Below are 17,450 nucleotides of genomic sequence, written 5' to 3'. Positions count from 1 at the left end.
TCCCACCCTTCACCCCCCAGTTTCACCCCCTAACACTAGATAGGAGAGAAAAGTGTGGGTGTAGAGGGGAATGAGGAAAATCCCTGAATCTAATCTCTTGTTTCTTGACCACAGCTACTAAGAAACCACAACTGACCTCCCTAAACCTACCCCCCCTCCCCAAGAGTATCAGGTCCTAGAGTTTATATAATCTGAAAAGTTCTAGAATAATAAAAGTAACACAATTGCAGAAACTGCAGCTGGCAAAACCATGCCTCTGCTAGAGCACAAGGCAAATCATAGCTGCTGCAGACATTCCAAGCAACCCGTACCCTTATACCTGGGATTCAAACAGCTGTCAGACCACACCCAGTTCTTCAAAAGTTTCAGCAGTACATGAAAACACTTATCCCAGAACTCAGGTGCTGGAGGATGGAGGATTTAAAGACAGCCTCGGTTACATGAGACTCAAACTCTTAATAATGGTATTTGGAAGACCGGCAGATTACCATGGTTTTGAAGTCAGTCTGTAAAGTAGGACCCTAAACCATCCCTTCTGTTCCATCCTCGTCTATCCTCAACCCCACCCCCAAGCTGAGGACCTACATGCTTGCTAGGCAAGTGCTCTACCACTGAGCTAAATCCCCAACCCCTCCTCTCACCACTCTTAAGCACTTTCTGAGACAGAAAGGTCAGGAACTGTAGGATAGCTTAAACTGCACACCTACATCCTGTCTCCAACAGATAAGGGATGTGGAGGTTGCAAGAATAATGCAGGGAAGTTTCCCTACCTGTGATGCACAGAGTGGATACAGATAGTGCCCAGTGATTACTGGTTTGTTTGGTTTTTTTTTTTTTTTTTTTTTTTTCCGGAGCTGAGGACCGAACCCAGGGCCTTGTGCTTGCTAGGCAAGCGCTCTACCACTGAGCTAAATCCCCAACCCCCTGGTTTGTTCTTTATGAGGCTGGGTCTCACTTTGTACAATATGTAGCCTTTACTAGCTTGGAATTCAGACCCACTATCTGTCTAATTTTTCAAGACAGTTTGTAGTCCAGACTAGCCACAAACTCAGTCAGATACACCTGCCTCTGCCTCTTCCTCTTCCTCTAGAGTGCTGGGACTAAAGGCGTGAGCTACCTGCTTTTTTAGAAAAGGTATATTTATTCATGTGTATATTTTTGCCTACATGAATATTCGTGTACCATCTTCATTCCAAATGGTCAAAAGAGGGTTGTGGATCCCCTGTAACTGAACAGTTGTGAGCCACTGTGGAGGTGCTAGAAAATGAATCCCGATTCTGTGCAGAAATAAGTGTTTTTAACCACTGATAAACAGAGCTCTGCTTTTAAGACTGTCTCATGCAACCCAAGCATTGTGGAATTTAGTATGTATCCAAGGCTGGCCCTTTTAACTGTTTGGCACCAACACCTTCCAAATGCTTGGTTTATAGGCATGTGCTTGCATCCTATCTGACTTGTATTTGTCTTAATAGTTTTAAAATACAAAACTCCCAACTAGAATAACTGGATGCTGCGAACATCTGGGTTTGGTTTCAAGAGCCTTAGACGTGACAGCTTTTTTGGAAAATGAAGCGCGGCTCTGTAGCAAGTACCATACCTACCCTAATGTATTTTAGTAAGATTGAGGGGGTGTGGGTTTGTACATCTGGTGACAGATATTTTCTCTCCGCCAGCAGCAAACAGCCCTAAGTTGATCACTTTAAAAGTATCTGTTCGGGTTGGGGATTTAGCTCAGTGGTAGAGTACTTGCCTAGCAAGCGCAAGACCCTGGGTTCGGTCCCCAGCTCCGAAAAAAAGAAAAAAGAAAAAAAAAAGTATCTGTTCGATTACTGGAACACCCATTTATGTAAGTGCAAGCTTTGAGATTCGTGCAAGCTTTGAGATTCGTACGTGACCAGAGGGCTTTGCGAGTTAGAGCTAGGCGTGGGGCGGAGCAAAGTCTCTGTCAGCTGTGGGGGCGGGCCTCCAGGGTCACGCCCCGCCCACCGGCGCCATCTTCCAGGACCCGGGCGGGGCCCTGGGCTGTGGGGCGCAGCTGGGAACGAACGCGGGTTACGGCTCGGATCGGAACTGGTTTCAGAGGTACAAGCACAGGTGGGCAGGGACGGGGTTGGTGGTGGCAGGGGAATGGGGGAGCACAGCCACCCGGAGAGGACTTGGCAGTGTCAGGCAACCCTCAGCATTCATCCGGCTCCTTCCTACTGGCACGCTGCCTCAATCTGAAGAGAAGTCCAAGTTCTTTTTATTTTTCTGGAAAAAGTAAGTCTGGAAATCTAGGATATGTTTTAGGACAGAGTCTAACGGGGGAGGGAGAGGACCTAGGCTTCTTAGTGTTCCGCAGTGAGCAGAGTAGGCCACAGTGTTTGGGGACGCAGGGGGCTCTCAGACTGTGGCCGACTGTCTCCGTCCTGGATTGAATGTTCTGTGCCTTCTCTAGGAGGCCTTTCCCAGGGGCCCAGGACTGCCCAAGAGGACAATGGAGTCTGGAGCTCGCCCAGTTGGTAGCAGCTGTAGCAGCCCTGCAGCACTCTCAAGGGAATACAAACTAGTGATGCTGGGTGCCGGTGGAGTTGGGAAGAGTGGTAGGTAACCTTTTACCTTTGCCAGAAACGTTTGAAAAGCAATACTCAGAACAGATGGGTTACTAGCTCTTGTGCAAAATTGATAGTTAAAATACATAATGGTCACTGTCATGAGTTCCATTTCTTGTTTTGAAGCCATGACAATGCAGTTCATCAGCCACCGATTCCCAGAAGATCATGACCCCACCATTGGTAAGTTAGCTCCTTGTTTATATTTCCAGATACACCCTGTGAAAGTATCTTAATAGATTTAACGTTTAAAAAATATTTATATCGGGGTTGGGAATTTAGCTCAGAGGAAGGCCCTGGGTTCGGTCCCCAGCTCTGAAAAAAAGAAAAGAAAAAAAAATTTATATCCTAAGCTTGTTTGTCTATGTAATTTATACTTACTTAGAAGCAAGAGTAAACATTTAAGTTTTTTTATTTTACACTTCATATGTACATTTATGCTATCTTTAGTCTTTGAATTATGTTGCTAATAAACAAAATTTTTTTCAGGACATATAATATATTGTTAGATTAAAGGAAAAGTTTAAAGGCTACTCAGTGAAACCTCTTCTTGCTATCACTGTTAAGGGTCTGACATGAGCCTGACCCCGAAGTATGAGTCAGCTGGTTTGAACTTCCACAAAAAGAAGCAGAAAAACAAGTAGAGCCAGCCTGCTGAACTCTAGAGCCAGTCTTCCCTGTGAAGCTCTCCATTTATTTCCTTATCCTCGCAGCTCACTATATAGAAATGTCGTCTCCTGTGTCTTTGTAATCTTTGACTGTCATGTGTTGGTAGAATGCCAGCGGAGCAAATCGGTCTCCCCCCACACCCCTCCTGAGGATTGCACCTGAGACTCAAGGCACGCAGACCAGGAAGGACTCTGCCACTGAGCTGCGTCCCCAGCCTTGTCTTGTCTCAAGTTGTGCTGTTGGTTTCCTTTGATAAAGGTGGAAGCCCAAGCTAGCCTTTGAACTCATAGCTCCTTTCGCTTAGTCTGGGACTAGAGGCGCGAACCCCATGTGCAGTTCTGTGGTTCGTGGGCTGTACTGTTGTCGTTATTAGCTACTATCTGCTGTAGACTAAAGATGTTACTCATTCCTAAATCATAAGGAAGCAGTTTTGATTCTAAATGATGAAAAGAACAGTAGGGCTGAGGAGGGCACAAAAGCTCGGCCGTCAGCTGGGAGCAATGACAGACAGCTGTAACCCAGCAAGAGCAATGTGAATCCAGCACCAGTCTCAGCTGCATAAAAGTTGGCCAAGAATACATAGTAAGATCTTCTGTCAAAACCAAAACAAAACCCTGCCGATCTCTGGCTGTGCCTATTTTATTCAGCATATGCATCTGTGGGCTTAGGAAAAATGGAAACACTTACTGTCTTTTTAGCAGACTGTACGGGAGTTCTGTATTTTTGTGTTAGGGATTAAGCCCAGGCCCTCACACAGGCTAAGTACATGCTGTACCACTGTATCCTAGCTCTGGTATATCAACTTTAGAACATTGTTTCAGACACTCAAACCGTGGTATGGGAACTCCATGAATAAAATCCAGGCTGCCCACCCATGGCTCCCAGTGCAGAGCCCAAATTCAAAGTTGTATCAGCTTTGGTGATTCCTCCCTAGAGGGAAATGACCTGTGCCAACTGGCCAGGCAGGGTCAGTATCTACCCTCTGCCTATGGATGAGTGTTTGCCACCCCTGCTCTCCTGCACTGCTGGCTCCTGGGTGTGGGAAGACTGGCTTACTACACCCACCTAGTTATTCTGCCCTTGTTTATAGTGAGAACTAGCCACACCTAGAGATTGGCTGGAAAATGTCACATGGTCACCTCAGTTGGGCTGGGAGCCCAGGCCTTGAGCTGAGGCCACAGAGTCTAGTGGCCCATGTCCTAACTTCAATCCTTGGTAGAAGGGCAGATAAGTTCTATACCTCTTTTGTTCTAGTCTCCTATATTGGTTTTTAGAACTATCCAAATAGGCAGGATTTTCCTTGGCTGTGCACATGGTACCTGTCTGTTTTCTGGTGCTGTGATATAATCCTGACCAACTACTCAGAGCTCGTCTCTTCTTCGTTCCCAGGTACCACTGACCATCTTCTATTTTAACATAGTAGCTATCCTACAGTATAGTGAGGTTCACTGGCTGTCACACAGTGTGAGATGTGAGCTGCAAAAGCTAGTAACAAACTTGGATGGATCTAGGAATTTGCTACTGAAGAAGCCCCTGTGCCCTGGGACTTATTCTAGCGGGAGAGAGTTAGGGTTTTGAGGCCGAGGAGCAGGTACCATCTGATAGTTCTTGAAGAAGAAGGAAATTCAACTTTTCCCAGCTCTTTTTTTCGCTGAAAACAAAAATCTGCTTATATAACCTAACCACCACTTTAGCATCTGAGGTAAACGTGCTTGCCCCAGTAGCCTGGTAACCTGAATTTTGCAAAACCCATGGAAAGATAGGAGGAGAGACTTGACTCTAAGAAGTTGTCTTCTTGGTCTCTGCACACACACTGGCACGTGTAAGCATGTGTACAAACACACAGAGGCAAACATTTAAATAATAATATAAATAAACTTAAAATAAAAACCAAAAAGAACTCCAGAAACAGCCCCTCATTTCTTCTATATATATTTTTATTTTTTTTTATTTTTTTTTTCGGAGCTGGGGACCAAACCCAGGGCCTTGTGCTTGCTAGGCAAGCGCTCTACCACTGAGCTAAATCCCCAGCCCCTATATATTTTTAAAAATTTATTCATTTATTTTATGTATGTGAGGACACTGTTGCACATACTTCAGACACCAGAAGAGGGCATCAGATCCATTACACATGGTTGTGAGCCACCTTGTGGTTGCTGGGAATTGAACTCAGGACCTCTGGAAGAGCAGTCAGTGTACTTAACCACTGAGCCATCTCTCCAGCCCCCTCTTCTGTATATTTTTGGAAGTGACATTAAAAATGTTTTTATTTGTGGTGCTTGGGGTTGAACTTTGGGGATTAAGGTAGACAAGCACTCTGCTATCAAGCTATATCCCCAGCTTTCTTACTTTTCTACCCTAAGGAGGTTTCATCAGTTTGTCTGCAGTGCTATGGATTGGATTTAAGACTGTATATATCTTCTGTAAACACTCTGCTGCAGATCATTATCCCTGCCTCATGAACTCCCTTTCTTTTGTAAGATTTAGTTTTAGTTTATGGGTATGGGTATTTGTGTGTTTGTCTATGCAGCACAGTATGCCTGGTGCCTGCAGAAGCAGGACATTGGGCCCTTGGGAACTGGAGTTCTACAAAGGTGTGAGCTCGCATGTGGGACAACCTGGGTCATTGGCAGGAACCCCAAATCAGTCCATTTTTTGCCCTGTTGTGCTACTCTCCCAGTCTTGTGTGATTCCCCAGTCAATGTACATGTGTCTTTAGCACACGGTGGACAAAACAAAAATAAAAAGTTACTACATATGTATACTCACATATAAGCACGTATACACATGTGACTTTAAAATCTATGTCGGTCCCAACCACTAAGTTGGTTTTAAAATTACCAATCTTAAGAGACAGTGATCCCGGGCTGGAGAGATGGCTCAGTGGTTAAGAGCACTGACTGCTCTTCCAGAGGTCATGAGTTCAAATCCCAGCAACCACATGGTGGCTCACAACCATCAATAATGATATCTGATGCCCTCTTCTGGTGAGTCTGAAGATATCTTCATTGTATTCATATATAATAAATAAATTTTTAAAAAAAGAGAGAGAGAGAGAGACAGTGATCTCTAATTCAAAAAGCATTGATTAAATAGACTTCTTTATCTCTGAGAAAGAGTCAGAAGCAGGGATTGATTTTTAAAATGTTAGGGACCAGTGATCTGTATGGTTCAGATGGTTAAGGCACCTGTCACCAAGTCTGCCCTGAGTTTGGTTCCAGTAACTCACGGTTACTGCAAGAAAAACAGTTCCTGCAAGTTCTCCTCTGGCCTCTGGAGCTGTGCTGTGTCATGGGCTGGCAGGTTTGTTTAGCTTGAGTCCTATCCTTCAGTCTCACATGGTAGAAAGAGGAGCAGCTCTTGAAAGTTGTCCTCTGAAGTCCACATGCACTGTGTGACATGTGTGTGCCCATGTGCACACACAACCAATTAAATACTGTAATGAACTTTAAAATGTGAAAAGGAAATATCTTGGGATGTATGCAGACAGTTTTTGGTTTTGGTTTTGGTTTTAAGGCAAGGTTTCAGAGTTGGGGATTTAGCTCAGTGGTAGAGCACTTGCCTAGCAAGCACAAGGCCCTGGGTTCGGTCCTCACCTCTGGAAAAAAAAAGATAAAGTTTGTTTGTGTAACCCTGGCTGGCCTGGAACTCACTCTGTAGACCAGACTGGCCTACAGAAATCTGCCTGCCTCTGCCCCCAAGGGGGTAGGATTAAAAATTGTGCACCACCACATCTGGCAGTTGCTTTTAAGTGATGAAAATATTGAGTAGACCTCTGGAAGAGCTATCTGTGCCCTTAACCCCCGAGCCATCTCTCAGCCCACTCTATCTAACTGCCAACACTGGCACGGCCCACGCCTGAGATCTCACCTGTTGATGATTGTAAGTTCCAGAGCTAGATTTGTTTATTTAAGACGCTGTCTCAAAAGTAAAATTTCTCTTGGGCTGCCGAGGCAGGAGGCTTACAAATTGAAGGACCATCGATCTGTTCTACAGACCAAATTCAAGATTAACCTGGTCAACCTAATGAGACCTGGCATCGTGGTTGCCACACTTTAAAAGCAGAAAGGGCCACAGTGTGAGAACCTGCGGCAAGAGGAAAAGGTTGCAGTGCTAAAGCCTGCAGCAAGAGCAAACAGAGAAGGGGCCTGTGGGGCTCAGTGGTGGAGCTTGTCTTTCAGAGGCCTTGGGCTCCCTCTTCAGTGCTCTAGAAGGAAAAAAGTATCAGTTGGCAGATCTCTGTGAGTTCCCAGCCAGCCCGGTCTACATAGTGAGACTGTATCTCAAAAACAAAAACAAACAACAGAAAAGTGAAATTAAAGGGCTAAGATATCTAATGCTTGCACTACCACCTGCTTAACACCCACGCTTTAATCACCAGCGTTACAGCTAATAGCAATATGCAGAAAGGAAGTTGGTTTTGCAAGGAAGGGCTTATGACATTTTCTAGGAAATAGTCAACTGGTGAGGGATGCCTCACCGAATATAGCACACTTGCAGGGTCACAGATTCAGCTTCCAACACTAACATGGCAGCTCAGAACCAACTGGAACTCGAGTTCCACGGGATCTGATGCCCCCTTCTGACCTCTATGGTATTCAACATACACACTTTCAGCCAAAACACTCATGCATAAAATAAAAGTAAGTCTTTAAAAAAAAAAGGTGTAGAGGCATGGTGACTCAAACCATTACTCGGGGCTGAGGTATGAAAGATAAACTGCAGCATACGCTGTGCACAAGGCCTTTCAGTCAAGTAGCCCTGGGTTGTAATTCTGCCCCATCGCTAGTTAACTGTGGGTTGAAGAAGACATCCAGTATTTTAGGATTAGCTGTTTGTTTTAAAGACAGGGTCTCACCTGTAACTCTCTGGACCCAGACTCACAGAAATCTGCCTACCTCTGCACTCCTCATGCTGTGGTGGGTTTAAGGACGTTCTCCACCACCCCTGACCTGCCTCTGCACCCTAAGAATGTGTACTGTCATCATGACTGACATTCTTTTGCTGAAAAATGGAAGGATTATTGTGACTACTAAGTGATTTAGTGCATATAATTTAGCCTTACCTCTTACATGTACTTTAGTAAATGATAATTGAGACTAAGGGTGGGTACCATTATGCCCAACAGTTAAAATACTTCTTTAGTATGTGCACAATGCCTGGGGTGGGGGTGGGGGGACTACTTATGCCACAGCACATGTGTGAAAGTCAAAAGGAGGGCTGGAGAGATGGCTCAGTGGTTAAGAGCAGTGACTGCTCTTCCGGAGATCCTGAGTTCAAATCCCAGCAACCACATGGTGGCTCACAACCATCCGTAATGAGATCTGATGCCCTCTTGTGGTGTGTCTGAAGACAGCTACAGTGTACTTATGTATAATAATAAATAAATCTTTTAAAAAAAAAAAAAGAAAGTCAAAAGGAAAGTTTTGTAGGTTCTATCCTTCCCTACTTTTATGTTGTGTTCTAGGGATCTAACTCAGGTTAGAACTCAGGACCATCTCTGGCTTAATAATTTTAAAAGAAATTCTTTCAGAATCCTTGTGGTGCTTTTAATTAGAATGACCCCGCAGGCTCATGTATTTGAATGCTTAGTCACCAGAGACTGAAACTGTTTGAAAGGATTAGAAGGATTAGTAGTTATGGCGTGTTGGAGGAAGTGTGTCACTGAGCGTAGGCTTTGAGGTCAGGTCTACTCTGTGTGTCCTTCCCCTCTCTCTTTCTCTCTCTGCCTGTGCATCAGTTTGTAGCTATCAGCTGTTGCTCTGATGCTATGCATTGCTGCTGTGCTCCCCATCATGTGCTCCCATTATGGTGGTAATAGACTAACCGTTTGAGACTGTAGGAAAGTCCCCAATTAAATGCTTTCTTTCATAAGAGTTCTTCAGGCATGGTGTCTTGTCATAGCAATAGCACAGTGACTAAGACAATCCCTCTCTTTTCTTTTCCTTCCTTCCTTCCTTCCTTCCTCCCTCCCCCTCCCTCCCTCCCTCCCTCCCTCCCTCCCTCTCTCTCTCTCTTTCTTTCTTTCTTTCTTTCTTTCTTTCTTTCTTTCTGTTTTTAAGACAGCACTTTCTTTTGTAGCCCTAGCTGATCTAGAGCTCATTGTGTAGACAAATTTAGCCTCGTATTTACAGAGATCATCCTGCCTCTGCTTCTTAAATTCTCAGAGTTCATTTTTAGGCTAGATTTATAGCTGTGAATAAGATACATGACCACCTATGAACAAATAAAAACCTATTGTATACCCTAACCTATATATTCTGATGAATTTAATAGCATCCTAAGAAAATTAAGCACATAAAAACAACTTAGGAGCCGACTCAACAGGTCAAAGTTTGCTAGAGACCTGATTTTCATCCCAAGATCATGTATAGAGTTATAAGAAAAGAGGCAACTCCACAAAATTGACTCATGACCTTTCTATGCATCTATACATACATCATACACTCATATACACATCGATAATAATAAACTTTTAAAAAGAACTTTGGTGGGCTTGAAAGTTAATGCATTTGCTGTACAATCCAGAAGCAGAGTTCATTTCAGGTCCCCAGAATCCTGAACTTATATGTTAACTCCAGTGTGCAAGCTGCCTGGTGAGACTGGTAACAGCCTGGGTACACTCACACAGGACAGCAAACAGAGACACTGGAGAGATAGGGCCTGAGAGTAGCGCAGGAGGAGTAGAGAACTTGCTGAACATTTGAACCTCAGGATTCAAGGCCTAGCTCTACCAAACAGATATACAGACAAATAAATAACAATATGTGGGACCAACTCTTCTGTGGGACAAGTTTTAAAGTCAATTGCTTCTTCCTGCACGTGAGGGATTTGTTTATTTATTTATTTATTTATTTTATTTATTTTTTTTTTTCGGGGCTGGGGAATCGAACCCAGGACCTTGCGCTTCCTAGGCAAGCGCTCTACCGCTGAGCCAAATCCCCAACCCCTTGTTTATTTATTTATTTATTGGTTTTGGGGTTTTTGTTTTGTCTTGGCTTTTTTTTTTTTTTTTTTTCCTTTTCTTTTTTTTTCGGAGCTGGGGACCGAGCCCAGGGCCAGGGTTCTACCACTGAGCTAAATCCCCAACCCCTTGTCTTGTTTTTTGAGCAGGGTTTCTTCATGTAGCCCTGGTTGTCCTTGAACCATCTCTGCAGTCCAGACTGGCCTTGAACTCGCAGAGATCTGCCTCCTTCTGCCCCCTGAGTGCTGGGATAAAAGGTGTGCGCCAACACGGCCCGGCCTTGTGTTTTCTAACAGCCTTTCTTCCCTCCTGTAGAAGATGCCTATAAGATCCGGATCCGCATTGACGACGAGCCCGCCAATCTGGACATCCTGGACACAGCAGGACAGGTACTAAGCCCAGAACTGTGTGAGTGGAGGGTGTCCTCTAGGACAGGGAGAGGCTTCTGTGGACAGTGTCACTAGTTTGTCTCTCTTAATTTTCCATGCTCTGCCTCAGGATAGCAGGTAACTGACATGCTGTTCCTTTACTCTAAAGTAGCCAGTGTGTGCATGGGAGTCCATGCTGCAGCAATGCATTCTGGGCCTTTGTTTCCTTTTAGGCAGAGTTTACAGCCATGCGGGATCAGTATATGAGAGCAGGAGAAGGATTTATCATTTGTTACTCCATCACGGATCGTCGAAGTTTCCATGAAGTTCGGGAGTTTAAACAACTGATTTACAGAGTCCGCCGCACCGATGACACACCGGTGGTTCTTGTGGGAAACAAGTCTGACCTAAAGCAGCTGAGGCAGGTGAGGAGAAGAGGTCTGGGATGTTGTGGGTAGTCATTTTGTTTTTTGTTTTGCAGATTGCTTGCCCCTAAAATAGAACATGAACATTATCTTCTCTTGGCCTTGGAAATGTCGCTCTATTAATTTCCTGTTATTATAGGTAAAATTTAGATTTTGGAAATCAATTCACAGGAGTCTACACAGTTAATAAGCTATCTGTGGCATGAACCTATGACCTTAGCACTTGAGAGGCTAGGCCATACATTTAAGGCCAGCCTAGGCTACATAGACCCTGGTTTAGTTAGTTAATCGTCAAACAAACGGCAATAGAACACTCATTAAGTGAGGATCATGAGCTGTTCCCTTCCAAATCTTCAGAAATGTTTGCATGTGGCTTAGTGGTAGAGCTCCTGCCTAGCATACACAGGCACCTGGGTTCAATCCGACATTTTTTTTTTAATTAATACAGGCTATGGCTAACAAGAGATCTCAGATAGTAAAGCATTTGCTTTGTCTTGTAAACCCAGTGGCCTAAACTCAAGCCCTAAAATCCACATAAAGTTAAAAAAAGAGAACAATTGCACAGAGTTGTCCATTGATGGTCAAACGTGTGCTGGGGCATGCAGACCTCACACACAGTGTACGTACCTAGTAAGTAAGTACTTTAAAATAATAAAAATTAATTATAACTTGAGGGTTGGAGAGCTAACGGAACAGTTAAGAGTAGTGGCTGCACTTGCAGAGAACGTGGGTTCCCTACCCAGCACCCACATAGCAGGGCTCACACTCTCTGTACCCCAGCTCCCTGGGACCCAGTGCCTGGAATCCATGGGTACCAGGCATGCACATGGTACACAGACATACATGTAGGCCAACACCCATACACATAAAATAATAAAAAATGTAAACAAAAAAGCTAAAGTAAACCTTCAGAAATAAGAGAAATGATTGAGGGCTTTTCTAATCCTACTATGTTGTCTTGACTGGTCTGGAGTCCTTTATGTTGGCCAGGCTGGATTTGAACTGGCAAAATTTCATGCCTCTGCCTCCCAAGTGCTGGGATTAAAGGCTGTGCCAAGCGATGCCCTTTAGTCTAGTAATGATTTGAATGTGAACAGGAGTGGAGTGCTGAAGTGTGCGCTCCCACAGCTGCTAGCAGGGCAGTGATACAGGTCTCCTGGGAAGTCGGAAGCTTTAGCAGTTCCTATGTCAAACCCTCCCTCACTGCCTGGAGGAGCAGACGGAAGAATGACACTCCACAGCCCAATACATACCTCATGTTGGTGCTCGCTTCGGCAGCACATATACTAAAATTGGAACGATACAGAGAAGATTAGCATGGCCCCTGCGCAAGGATGACACGCAAATTCGTGAAGCGTTCCATATTTTTCTGAAAGCTAAAAAAAAAAAAAAAAAGATACCTCATGTTGGCCTGTGTTAGCTAGGGCAGATGTCTCTTCCCTTATGCTTTTCTTTCTTAGAAGCAGCAGGATAAAGAAAACTACCATTCTCAATTTTCCTATTTACTTGATAACTATTCCAAAAACATTACCTTGAAAGGGCTAGGTCCTGGTCCCATCACTAAAGTGAGTGTAAAAGGACCTGAATTCATTTGGTTTTTAGTTTTTTTTTTTTTTTTTTTTTTTGGTTCTTTTTTTCGGAGCTGGGGACCGAACCCAGGGCCTTGCGCTTCCTAGGTAAGCGCTCTACCGCTGAGCTAAATCCCCAGCCCCCTAGTTTTTGTTTTTAAAACTAGGCATGGTGGTATGTACTGGGGAGATGGAAACAAGCAGATCCTTTGGGTTTGCTGGCCAGCCTACTTGGAAAGCCCCAGGCCAGTGACAGGCCTTGTCTCAGAAAAGAAAATTGCAAGCTATGGGGTAGTACAGTTGGTATTGTCTGCTTATCATGTAGGGAGCTGGGCATGGTGATGCACAAGGCAGAGGCAGGTGGGTATCCAAGATTGAGGCCAGCCTGGTCTACAAAACAAGTTCCTGGAAAGCCAGGGCACATGAGAAACCCTGTCTTGAAAAAACAATGTAACAAAATTATGCAGGGGCTGGAGAGATGGCTCAGAGGTTAAGAGCACCAACTGCTCTTCCAGAGGCCCTGAGTTCAAATCCCAGCAACCACATGCTGGCTCACAACCATCCATAATGGGATCTGATGCATTCTTCTCATGTGAATGAAGACAGTGACACTGTACTCACGTACATAAAATAAATAAATCTAAAAAAAAAGAAAGAAATTATGCAGGAATCCCTAGGCTCTGTCCCTGCATAAATCAAGCTCATGGCACACACCTGTAATTCCATCACTGTAGGGCAGAAGGTTTACAGGTTCAGAGATGTGCTTGGCTACCCTGGAATATAAGACTCTGTATTTAAAAAAAAATCTTAGAAAACACACTAGAGGTAGAATCATGTAGTGTGAAGTCATGTAGTACCCTCCTGTCATCTCAGGCACACGGGCTGTGTACTCTGCTGGTACCCACTGGGTGAGGGGCTGTCCTGTGACAGTTGTCACTGCTGCCTGCTTTACACCATGCATTTTCTCCTGTTTGTGCCTTTGAAGGTCTCCAAGGAAGAGGGATTGTCTCTGGCTCGAGAATTCAATTGTCCCTTTTTTGAGACCTCTGCTGCCTATCGTTACTACATTGATGACGTTTTCCATGCTCTCGTACGGGAGATTCGTAAGAAAGAAAAGGAGTTAGTACTGGCCATGGAGAAAAAGGCTAAGCCCAAAAGCAGCGTGTGGAAGAGGCTGAAGTCGCCATTCAGGAGGAAGAAGGACTCAGTGACCTGAGTGAAGTGGGCAGCAGCGCTGTGAGCTGCAGTGCTCCTCCACGCAGTCAGTACTCTGCACTAGTGAGCATGCTGTTTGCTCTCCTGCTATGTGCTTATTCTAAATGTCACTGGCGAGGGGACTTGCCTACTGGGAGTTGTCACTGACTTACTGTCTAAAGCCCTGTGCTAGGTGACTCTGACTCATGAACTCATCAGGGCACTGTCCACTCCTTAGTTGTCACATTAGAATTTGGTTGGCCATTGTTTTGGTTATGTTGCTGATGTAAATTTATTCGTGTAAATTGTTTATACCCAGGAGAGTATGTGAACCGTGTGCACTTGACTGAGTTTACAAAGGAACTCTGTGTTGTATTCTTCCCACCACCCTTCAACTTGAGCCTCCTGGTACCGTCTCACAGAAGAACCTCTGCCTTGTTTAGCCACACTGTGCATCCTAGAGACAGCAAAGATTGAGTAGCGAAACTGGCGCTAAAGGTGAGTAGGTGTCTGCTGAGTGGACTCCTGTCATGGACTGTGGAGGGCCGAGGTTTAAGCTCACACAAGAAGACGTGGCCAGAAACATGCAGGGTCAGAACAGTGCTCCTACAGTGAGAGAGAGAAGTGCACATTTGACCCTGCTGCTCAGGTGGTAAGGAGACAGGAGCACATTTCTCCCTGAACTTGCTTGGTTCTCCCTTCCCTCTCTGCCCTCTTTACCTGGGCAACCTGTTTCTGGGTCTGGGACCACTGCCAATCACTCAAATCTTATTTAAATCCTTTTTTGGGCTAGGCATCACTTCTGTACTCCTCCTAAGTCTGAAGCAGGAGGACTACCATGAGTTTACCGTAGATTACAGAATGAGAGCCTGTCTCAGAAAAACAAAACCACAAGTAAATAAAAACAAATTCTTTCTTAGGACCATTTTACCACGACCTTGTCCAGTTTTCTATCCCCTTTGAAAAATTAGGTGAGGCCTGATGATTTTTCACTAGACTAATGTTATTGTCCAAACAGAAGAGCCATCAGGGGGCTGAGTAAAATTGTTGTGTTCCCTTAACCTCAGCAGTCCTTAGATAGACTCGGGGCTGGACAGTGTGTGGCGTGTCTGTCCGATGGAGCAGTCTTGAAGCTTTAGGATCACATGTGTGAATTGGCTTCACAATCAGAAGATTTCCTCAGAGTAGTCAGAGCAGCCTCAGAGAACTCCTGAAGCAGCTCTGTACGTGATTGAGACTAGTCGTGCACGGAGCAGCTTGAACTGTTAGGGGTCAACTCTCTGTCATGGGGTCAGGATTATCTTGCGGTTCGAATGTGCTGTGTGTGGCACATTCAGGAGAGTCGGGGTCACTTCAGGCTCAGGGGCCATGGGCAGCCCCTCTTGAAAGCTGCCACTCAACTTCTTGCTCCTCGTTATCAGAGGAATGGCAGATCTGGATCCAGATCCCAGAAGGAGTGTCTGCTGGGACTTTTAAATTCTGGTTAGTTGTCTTTTGAAGAGCCTGGTACCTTTTCGCTACTATGCAAATTGCATTTTAATATTGAAGCCATCAAAAAATGAAAGACCCAGGAGCTAGCGAGATGGCTTAGGGGTTAAGAGCACTGACTGCTCTTCCAGAGGTTCTGAGTTCAAATCCCAGCAACTACATGGTGGCTCACAACCATCTGTAATGGGATCTGAATCCCTCTTCTGGTGTGTCTGAAGACAGCTACAGTGTACTCATACATAAAGACAATAAATAATTTAAAAAAAAAATGAAAGACCCAAGTCCAAGCCTGTGAAACAGAAGCCGCAGCACTTAGGAGAAGCAGCAAAGTAGGAAGAAAGTGCAGCAGCCATTGCTTAACAATATCTCACTGCATAAGGACTGCCAGACTGAACGCCTTCACTGCCCAGTTCTCCCAGTCTGTGGGATTGTCAGCAGTACCAAGCACGGCACTGACAGCCACAGCGATTGAAGATTGTCAAGGCAATAGGAAACCACTGCTAGGAAGACCTGTATGAAAAGGATTCATTCTGTAGGAGGAAAACTGCAGTGAGTGTTTTAAGGCTATCCCTGTTCCACGTTGGATCCTGGACAAGCTAGTCCCTTAATCTGCATTGAGAATTGTATTCATGGTGCTGGGTAGCTTCAGAAGTGCAGTGTGTGAGCTGGAGGCCTCCTCAGTGGTCCAGTAGCTAACTTACAAGCTTTAGGTCATCAGTATTGGCCAACCTGAAGGCATGAAAATCAAGTGTTCCCTGGAATTTTGAAGAGAAGACTCAGGACAAGTTGAAAGGCACTGAAACTGTTTGTGTTAAAGCAGATTAGTAATTACAAATAATTATAATTGGTGGGGAGATATGTTTTAACCTTGATATATTAAAAAGTATTGCGTGTCACCTGGGAAGAAGTTCTTCACTAGCCCACTCACATATGAAGACAATCTGTGCAGCATAATACACGAGGTTTAAACACGAGTGTTGGATTTTCTTTTCTTTTTTAACCTTATAAGTGGGTAGAAATGTCTGGAATCACTTTTTTTAAAGTACACTAGGTTAGTGAGTGTTGCTTTACCATCATTTCTTTGTTTACTTATTAATATGGTGAGGGCATTCCAGTATTTTTGTTTTTATATTTTATTTGTGTGGGTGGGAGGTTGCCTGAAGTCTATCTCAGTGCTCACCTACAGGGAATCAGGCCTTCTAACGTGTGACAGTGTCTTCCACTGAGACCCAGGAGATGGTATCCAGGCAAAGTCAGAGGATTGAGGGAGGGTTTTAGGGACCTGTTGTCACCTCATTCTGAGCAGCAGGTTGCCTAGTGCTGGGACAGGGTCTCAAAATCTTTCAGCAGCTCAGGTAGCTGGAACAGTTCATCTACTGACTCAGTTGGACTCCTGTCTGAAGAACAGAACGGCATGGGAGAAATCACCAGTCCATGTTCATGGAGGCTGATAAGCTGCTCTTTTCCCCCAAGATCTTGAGGTGGAACAGCTAGTGTAGCCCACCATTGATCCAGCTCATGAGGCCTTCGTGAGGGCCCTTCTAGTTCAGAGACATCAGATAGATCCTAACCATTGGGTTATTTCTTTGGGATCTTAGCCAAGGACCTGGCTTCAGCCAAAATATTTTACACCTTCCCTCTATAGCAGTGTTGTTGTTGCAAAAATATAAAAAATATAAAAAAGTAAGGATGTCTTTTACCACCCTTAGGTCCGTCACCTCAGTGCCCCAAGATATCTGTTGGATATCTTGCCAGAAGCACACATCCCAATTCCGTGGCGGCCCAGACCAGCCGCCCCACACTCCATTACACTTAAATCTACACATGAAAGAACACACAACACGGGCTGGAGAGATGGCTCAGCGGTTAAGAGCACTCGACTACTCTTCCAGAGATCCTGAGTTCAATTCCTAGCAACCACATGGTGGCTCACAACCATCTATAAAGAGATTCGATGCCCTCTTCTGGTGTGTCTGAAGACAGCTACAGTGTACTTATATATAATAAATGAATAAATCTTTAAAAAAAAAAACAAAAAAGAACACACAACACAATAACCTTAGATCCAATTGATAAGATATAATTGCCCACCTAAACATACAAAGCCCAGTACCATCCATCTCTTAAGAACATTAATAACAGGGTTGGGGATTTAGCTCAGTGGTAGAGCGCTTGCCTAGGGA

General features: G+C 44.6%; 1 protein-coding gene and 1 non-coding gene across 5 annotated transcripts; both read left to right on the top strand.

Moving 5' to 3' along the window:
- Nucleotides 1–1,971: 1,971 nt before the first annotated feature.
- Nucleotides 1,972–16,241, top strand: Rit1 (Ras like without CAAX 1). Of its 4 annotated transcripts, none has more exons than XM_032898048.1 (7): nt 1,972–2,082; nt 2,438–2,582; nt 2,718–2,774; nt 10,540–10,613; nt 10,728–10,730; nt 10,826–11,017; nt 13,571–16,241. In XM_032898048.1, the coding sequence occupies exons 2-7, from the start codon at nt 2,477–2,479 to the stop codon at nt 13,799–13,801; spliced, it is 663 nt and encodes a 220-aa protein (XP_032753939.1). In that variant the 5' UTR covers nt 1,972–2,082; nt 2,438–2,476; the 3' UTR covers nt 13,802–16,241. The 4 variants fall into 4 exon arrangements, with proteins under 4 accessions (XP_032753939.1, XP_032753940.1, XP_032753937.1 ...); XM_032898046.1 differs by lacking the exon at nt 1,972–2,082 and adding an exon at nt 2,089–2,259; XM_032898049.1 differs by lacking the exon at nt 10,728–10,730.
- On the top strand, nt 12,280–12,386 carry LOC116897385. The gene has a single exon (XR_004387429.1). It is a non-coding gene; the product is annotated as a U6 spliceosomal RNA (small nuclear RNA).
- Nucleotides 16,242–17,450: the final 1,209 nt, after the last annotated feature.

This window comes from Rattus rattus, chromosome 3 (genome assembly GCF_011064425.1).
Source record: "Rattus rattus isolate New Zealand chromosome 3, Rrattus_CSIRO_v1, whole genome shotgun sequence".
NCBI lineage: Eukaryota > Metazoa > Chordata > Mammalia > Rodentia > Muridae > Rattus > Rattus rattus.
Note: the sequence above shows the minus strand (reverse complement) of the source record. Positions and strands in the feature narration are given on the sequence as shown.

Bases quoted from the DNA above. Each gene is read 5' to 3' on its own strand.
- Rit1 (XM_032898048.1), top strand. From the start codon at position 2,477: ATGGAGTCTGGAGCTCGCCCAGTTGGTAGCAGCTGTAGCAGCCCTGCA. The intron at 2,775-10,539 runs GTAAGTTAGCTC...TCCCTCCTGTAG, and splicing joins AGATCATGACCCCACCATTG to AAGATGCCTATAAGATCCGG. The intron at 11,018-13,570 runs GTGAGGAGAAGA...GTGCCTTTGAAG, and splicing joins ACCTAAAGCAGCTGAGGCAG to GTCTCCAAGGAAGAGGGATT.